This window comes from Bos taurus, chromosome 4 (assembly GCF_002263795.3).
Source record: "Bos taurus isolate L1 Dominette 01449 registration number 42190680 breed Hereford chromosome 4, ARS-UCD2.0, whole genome shotgun sequence".
In the NCBI taxonomy this organism is placed as follows: Eukaryota; Metazoa; Chordata; class Mammalia; order Artiodactyla; family Bovidae; genus Bos; species Bos taurus.
In genome coordinates, this window is record NC_037331.1 from 60,447,409 (window position 1) to 60,455,731 (window position 8,323).

The window sequence follows — 8,323 nt, forward strand, 5'->3', positions numbered from 1 at the left end:
TGGGTTGAGTGCTCTGGCTGAGATCCCATAGTCAAGGCCGAACCAAAGCTCTACAGTTCAGGACTGCCCTACTCAGACAGACTTAATAACACACCTCCTTGGCTTAACAAGTGGAGCCCCCAGTGTGCATCAGGGTAGATTTCTAAGCCATCACTGTGACTTAAGATCTGTATAGAGCTTGCCATCTCATAGTGCTTTTTTGTTGAGATCTGCTGTCATATTCTGGAACATAGCCCAGGTAACCACAGTGCAAAGGACAAGCTAAGTAGGGTCTGGAATTGCAACTTGACCCAGTAAGGGCAAGAGAGGGGATAATCTAGAGCACATTCTAGAAGGAAGATCAGTCCCACAGGAAGAGCAGTGAAATTACTATCAAAGAAGCCCTGAATAGGACTAGGACATCCTAAAAGGTGAGCTGAGCACAACATCCAGAATGCAGGCAGTTTTCTGATGTTGGCAGCAGAGGCTAGTTCTTCACCAAGTATTATGGCTTTAATGGTCAGGGCAGGATTTCAGCCTCTGGAGGGATGCTGACAAGAGCAAGTCAGGTACTCAGATAAATGAAGCATAGTTCATAGCCTACTGGAGAAAGAAGAAAAGGGCATGATTAATTTTTAATGAGAGGGGAAGAACCAAATCCTTAGTTGGTTACTATGGAGTGCTTTCCAAAACAGGTGATGTCCCCAGGGATCAGACTCCAAAGACCTGGAGGAGAAAACCCTTAGAAACCAGAAGCCCAGGCAGAAGAGGTCCGTAGACTGGCAGCTAAGCCACCTTCCATTAAGATCACCCAATGATTTTAGCCATTTTGTCCACCAGACCTTGGGCAGCACTGAGCTATTCCTAAATCTTTTGCTAAGAAATACAAAGGTAGGATCGCGGCCTCACCGGCTGAGGAAGGGCGCTCTAGCCGCGGAGGTTGTAGCGGCCCCGGAAGTGCTCAGCCATCGACACGACCCCGGCGCCCCGGCTGGGGAAGGAGGCGGGCGGCCGCTGTTCCCCGGCCGCGCACCCCTAGGAACTCGCGGGCAGGAACTTAGCTGCATTGTCCTGCCTCAGAGAACAAACTCATCTACTGTAGGCCTAGCCTGGGTCGCTGCCTTTGAAAGCAAGGGTAAGAATTAAAAAAAAAAAAAAAGAAATACAAAGGTAGGACCACCATTAGCCCCAGAGTGGAGTTCGACTGTCATTTTGAGTGCAGGAATCAAACAGGATAGTCAGATACTGGCTCTAGATTAGAACTGCTCAGAGTCAGGAGAGTAGCAAGTATGATCTGATGTTGAGTCCAGGAGTGTTAGGGTATATTCTACCAATACCTTTAACTCTTTGATCCACTGGTGGGATGTTAGAGATATTCTGTTGCACAGGCAGAAAAATTCAAATCCTCCTGCTGCTATGTAGGGAGGCATTATTTGTACAGAAGAGTGCAGACGATGGAGGCAGATTGCATAAGTTCAAATCCCACCTACTCCACATACTGCCAAGTGACTTAATTTCTCATTGTCTCAGTTCCCTCATCTGTAAAACAGAGATGCTAACAGAAGTGTCAATTTTATAGAGGTGCTGACTATCAAATGATGATGTAGGCAAAGCCCTTAGCACAGAGCCCAGTCCTTGCTGAGTGATCAGTTGGTGTTAGCTATTGTTATTCCTCTTGTAATTGTCATCAGTCGTTCTCATTGTCACCTTCTTTCTCCCCAGTACTGTATCTGGACAGATGGGCTGAATGCGCTGCTGGGGAAAGACATGATGAGTGACCTAACACGGAATGACTTGGACACGCTGCTCAGCATGGAAATCAAGCTCCGCCTCCTGGACCTGGAAAACATTCAGATCCCCGACGCGCCTCCACCCATCCCCAAGGAGCCCAGCAACTATGACTTCGTCTATGACTGTAATTGAAGCACCCTGGGCCCAGATGCACCCCCTCCAAAACTGGAAGATTTAGCTAATAGGAGAGAAGAATGAAAAGGCGCCCACACCGTGGAATCCACTGTGGTCAAGGGACACTGTGGGTCCACACTTCCTTTGGCCTCGCCTCCTCTAACTCTGGCATTTTTCTGCCCCTCCCTGGCATCCTGCTCACCACCCCGATTCTGTTCCTAGACTCCATTGCTTTAGGTTACCTCCCGTCGCTGCAGTCAAAGGTGGGAGAAAAGCAAAATCCACCGCCAATGAGAGAGCCAAAGGGCCCTTCCATCTTCATTCCAGCAGGCAAGTCCTCCCCTCCTAGCGGCTCCAAGCCAGCAGTCCAGACCTTCTCCCAATCTGCAGCCAGACACAGGGGTGTGCCTCAAGCTCTGGGTCTGGAAGAACCGGAAACGATCTAGCTTCTCGAGAAGACAAACACCACTCCTTGTTCCCCAGAGGGTCTGCTCACACCACCAGTTCCATGTGAATTGAAATCTGCTTCTAAATGCCCTCCCTCCCCCATTCTGGCCTCTGCCTGCCCAGTTCCTCTCTGGTCCCAAGAGCAGCAGCGGTTGCCTCATCCTAGTTCTCACAAGCGTTGGGTCAGCAGACACGATCTGAGGGTCCCATGGCCACATCACGTCTGCCCTGTGGCTGTGACCACCCTTTCTGTCTCTCAGCTAGTCTTGGGTTTCTTCTCCCTGCCCCATCCCTGACCTGCCTTCTTCATTGCCACACATTCCTCCAGCCCCTTAGCTGAAAGCACAATGCTGAAATCAGTCGTCCTGCTTCATCTCTAATGTACTAAATCTAAAAGCCTCGATGACAGGCAGTTGCTGTCTAAGGGTCTGGGGGGTTCTGCTGCAACACAGGTTCCACAAGATGGTCAAGCTGTCAGACATCCAAGTTTACATCATTGTAGTTATTACAGGTATTGACAATTTGCAAAGGGTTTGGGTTGTTGGTTTTGGGGGTTGGTTTTTGTTTGTTTGGTTTTTTTTTTTGCTTTGTTTTTGTATAAAAGAGTCTAACATTTTTTGCCAAACAGATATATATTTAATGAAAAGAAGAGATACATAAATGTGTGTACTTTCCAGGTTTTTTTGTTTAATTATTTGAGTCCTAAACATCTTCCTGAGAATAACATTCCCCTAAACATGCTGTGGAATAAAATTAATTGTGATGAGTTGGAGAGCTGGTGTTTTGATTTGGTAATTTAGGTTCTTGCTGCTCAGTCATCAACATCACTGAGAGCTTGTTGAAACTGCAGAATCTAAACCTCACCCCAGTCTTGAAGAATCAGGTGATGCTCATGCATATTAAAGTTTGAGAAGCACTGGCTTTGGGGACTCTTGACCTTTGCTGGATCACTATAGGCTCTGAGCATCAGTAAAGAATGATCCTTCTAAGAAGACCATCTCAAGTCAGCTAGAAAATCAGACCTACTTCATAAAAATATAATGTAGGGACTTCCCTGGTGGCCTAGTGGTTAAGACGGCGCTTCCACTGCAGGGGCATGGGTTTGATCCCTGGTCAGGGAACTAAGATCCCACATGCTGTATAGTGATCATATTAATTACTTTTTAAAAAACAGATATTTAAAAAAATTAAAAATATGTATTTATAATCTATTCATTTTACACTATTACCTCCTGACTGTGACTTTATCTTTTATTTTTCTTCCTTACCATTATATAATTTATAAAACTGACCAAATGAAACACACCACACTTTGAAGGCACAAATTTAGCGATAGAAAAGAATGCAGACCCACAGACCAGAAATAAATCAAGCCAGAACTAGATAAATCTAATCATGAATTAATGAAATATGGGTCAGAGCCCAGCAAAGGATTTTTCTGAGTGTTATATCCATTGGAGGCATATCTGGATCATAAACTCCCAACAGCTGGAAGAAATGTCAGGAAGTTCCAAATGTGGAATTCACAGCACAAGCCACTCTTGACTCACGGCAGAAGTGTTAGATGCCTTCAGGTCACTGCTCTTTATTGTCACCAAGATGTGCAATTACAGGCTAACCTGGGTTGAGATGACATGAACCCTCCATAAATTACAGGAAAAAAATTTCCTTTATGATCCATAGTAATTCCCAAGTAATTATGCTTCCCATCAATGCACACACGCCTGAGTGTCAGGTTGAAGCTTCCTTTACATTAAGTTTTGATGACATTAACATGTATGTCCTTCACATAAGGAGCATTTATAGATTTACCCATCAGCCTGATAAAATGATAAATTGTAGGTAAAAGAAGGGAGACAGAGTCAGACCATTTGTCACTTAGGAGTTACCAGACTTCATCTATGAAAAAGGGAATTTTTTGGACCAAGTACCCGAGATCCAGGGACTCTTGCTGGGAGGAACGAGCCCTTCTCCCTTCTGTTGCTCTTGCTTTGGTGCATTAAATAGAAACTAACCCTTTCATGGCTATTAAAAAGAGTATTCTGCCACCTTGTAGACCCTCCTCTCAAGGACTAGTGAGATTCTGGGAGTGTGACCTCATTCCTTCATTTTGTGGCAATGTGGGGCTGGGTTACCTTCCACATTTGGCCACCCCATCTTCTCAGCCTACACTGCCCAAGGCTTTCCCAGCCAGTGAGCCTCCCACCCCCAGCTCAGCCCCCATCCCCACAGGATTCTAAGCCTGGACAAATTAGCCAAGCCAAAGGACACTGAAGGAAAAGCCCAGTTTTGTCCCTATGGCTAAGCCACATTCTCCAATTCAGCTTTACCTGAAATAAAATTGATCATTGAATTTTAATCTATTGATACTTTAGTTCCTCTCTTGCTCTTATTCAGAAGCTATGGGGGAAGGGTAATTAGTTGGCATTCTCAAACTCAAAAGTGACTACTAAGGATAGGAAAATCTGATGACTATTGCAGAAGAAAAAGTGCATGGCTGAATGTTTCTGGAGTCTATTTGCAAATCCACTCTAAACCACTTTTGAACTATCAGCTAAACGTCTTCCTACTTGTCTGTTCTATAATGAACTGAGTAGTTGACATATATACCTTTGTTTCATCTTGTCATAGTTATGAAATATTTGGCTTCCCCAATGGCTCAGTGAGTAGAGAATTCACCTGCAATGCAGGAGACATGAAAGACATGGGTTCAATCCGTCTTAAACATAAACCTTTAACTTAATGGAAATAAATATTAATACAATAATCAAAAAATATTTAGAGCTAGACACTAGGAATGAAACAAGAATAAAATTTGTAAAATCAGAAAATTATAATCAAGTAATTTAATTGAAAAACCAAGTACTTGATGGGAGATTTTAGGAAATGATAGCAAGGGGGGATCATGAGACAGTGAGTTTGCTGAACTTCTCCAATCAAAGAAATGAGAGCCATTTACCTCATCCTAAAATGGAAATTTCATGACTTGAGAAGCCTGTGGATGATGGGGCTGGAAATTGTCATCACTCAGTAAATAAATCCCCTCCCATCCCTTTGGTCCTCTATCCATGCCCTCTCCTTCTCTCAAATCCTCTCCTTTCCTTTTTGATACACAGTGGTTGAACGATCTCTAGTATAGTTAAACTATATGGCACGTTTCAACCAATTCAACCTGTTTTATGAAAAAGGAAAACAATAAAGGAGGAAAGAAGAAAATTTTTAATTTGAACTTACTCTTGAATTAAATATTTGGGGTAACTTGCAATAAAACCACAATTTAAATTTGGGTATAGGTGGGTGGAGCAAATATGGTATAATTCTATGTGAAAATGTAGTAATATTCTATATTTTCATTTTAATGGAATTAAATTTTTCTGACCTTAAAATAGAAAATGAACACTTCGAATGTTCTTTTTTTCTTTTAATTCAGAAAACTAATCAAAACACACCCAAATGAAGGAAGAAGATAATTCTACCAGAAACATGATGTGAATAGAGGCGATACACTTGAACGTTAAATCTAAATCTGGGCTTCCTGGAAGTCAGTGTAAACAAGGAAGCAAGTTGGGATATATAGATCTCATTTTTTAAATTAAATTTCTATCACCTCATAAGAAAATATCCTTTCCCAGGCACCTAATCTCAGAGAAGACATGCTATTAAAAGTACTTATCACCTTCAATAGGCTTCTCTGGTGGCTGAGAAGGTAAAGAATCTTCCTGCAATGCAGGAGATCCGGGTTTGATCCCTGAGTTGGGAAGATCCCCTGGAGAAGGGTATGGCAACCCACTCCAGTATTCTTGCCTGGAGAATCCCATGGACAGGGGAGCCTGGTGGGCTACATCCATGGGGTTGCAAAGCATTGAACATGACTGAGCAACTAAGCACCGTCGATAAATACTTAGTAGAAGCTATTTGTCATTCTGTATTTTGTGGAATGAAAAGAGTTACCCTTGCAGCCCCTTGAGGAGTGAAATCAATGGGGTACCAGAGAAGGAGCCTTCTGAATGCTGAAGTCAGTTTAGGGACAGAGTAACAGAAGAATCCGGAGAAGGCGATGGCACCCCACTCCAGTACTCTTGCCTGGAAAATCCCATGGACGGAGGAGCCTGGAAGGCTGCAGTCCATGGGATCGCGAAGAGTTGGACACGACTGAGCAACTTCACTTTCACTTTTCACTTTCCTGCGTTGGAGAAGGAAATGGCAACCCACCCCAGTGTTCTTGCCTAGAGAATCCCAGGGACGGGGGGGAGCCTGGTGGGCTGCCGTTTATGGGGTCACACAGAGTTGGACATGACTGAAGTGACTTAGCAGCAGCAGCAACAGAAGAATCAAGAGGATTCTGGGAGTCGAGCAACCAAGGAAAGTCTGGCCAGAAAACGGTTCAGGAATGTATGGAGTGGGTCCAGGACTAGGAGATGCGCTGGGCAGAGAAGCGCAGGATCCAGGAACCAAATCTCATGCACTTTCATCAGGCACTCACTGTGCACCATGCACAGGGTACAGGGATACAAAAGTAATAAGAAATGGCTCTGCCTTCCAGAGGCTCATGGCCTAGAACAGGAAGGACAGACAAATAAGTGCAACCCATGGCTAAAGGGCCATAATGTAGAGAACACTGAGCTAGTACACAGAGCAGGAGGCAACTGCTTCCACTTAGAGGGAGTGAGGCCTGAGAGAGGCTTGGAAGGATGAGCAGGAAGCCACCAGGTGACTAGGGAAAGAAGGCCAGGCTCATTCCCTACTCATCCTTTGGGTTCCAGTTTGGTCGTCACTTTCCCTGGGTATCAAAGTTAAGGTTGTGGGCTCCTGCTCTGTGCTCCCACAACCACCTCTGCCTATCCTGTGGTGATCATATGAGTTTTCACTGTCATCCTCACTTGCTGGGAGCCCCATAAAAGAAGACATCTGGCCAGTGGTTATCACCACTCTCATGCCCCACCTTGAACCCAGTGCTGGGCACCTAACTGCATTCCTTTAGCACTTTCTAAGAGAATTGATCAGGGCATGAGCCATTAGAAAGAGGAAATGGTAAGCCAGAAAGAAAAACACCAATACACTATACTAATGCATATATACGGAATTTAGAAAGACAGTAACGATAACCCTGTATGCAAGACAGCAAAAGAGACACAGATGTATAGAACAGTCTTTTGGACTCTATGGGAGATGGAGAGGGTGGGATGATTTGGGAGAATGGCATTGAAACATGTATAATATCATATAAGAAATGAATTGCCAGTCCAGGTTCGATGCAGGATACAGGATGCTTGGGGCTGATGCACTGGGATGACCCAGAGGGATGGTACAGGGAGGGAGGTGGGAGGGGGGTTCAGGATGGGGAACACATGTACACCCGTGGCAGATTCATGTTGATGTATGGCAAAACCAATACAATATTGTAAAGTAATTAGCCTCCAATTAAAATAAATAAATTTAAATTTTTAAAAAAAGAGGAAATGGATTATAGCTGGAACAGACATGAGTGTGGGAGAGAGAACAGTAAGAGATGAGCTTGGAAAAGAGGTCAAGGACCTTGAATGGCAGGCCCAGAAGTTGGAACTATATTCTTTATGTGGCTAAAGCCACTGACATAGATACTTCGGTAAATGGCCATGAACTGATTTACATTTTAAGATCACCACTTTCGATCTGGCCACAGTACAAGAGACAAGTTGAGGAAGAGTGGCTCCAGAAGCAACAAGACCAGGTTAAACGTGTGTCCAAGGTGAGTCATTCTTTTTAAACACTTTTTATGATTCTGTTTATATAAGTTCAATATCATTACAACATTCTGCCAATGCAGCAATAACACATTACTGGAAGAAGTCCCTTAGCAGGAACGTAAGTGACAAAACTAGGATTTGAATCCAGATTTTCTGGATCCAGCTTTTCCTTCTTTGTTTTTCCAAGCCCTTTTATTTAGTTAGTTATTTACTATTGAATTGTCATCGGCATGCAATTTTATATTAATTTTAGGTGTGCGACGTAG

General features: G+C 43.8%; 1 protein-coding gene across 8 annotated transcripts in view; it reads left to right on the plus strand.

Moving 5' to 3' along the window:
* ELMO1 (engulfment and cell motility 1) overlaps positions 1-3,103 on the plus strand; it is a 582,500-nt gene extending 579,397 nt beyond the window's left edge. For all 8 annotated transcript variants that reach the window (XM_015469368.3, XM_015469370.3, XM_059885500.1 and 5 more), the window contains one exon: positions 1,702-3,103. In XM_015469368.3, coding sequence (XP_015324854.1) covers positions 1,702-1,902 — 201 coding nt within the window. In that variant the 3' untranslated portion in view covers positions 1,903-3,103. The remainder of the gene's footprint in view (positions 1-1,701) is intronic.
* The last annotated feature ends 5,220 nt before the right edge of the window (positions 3,104-8,323 follow it).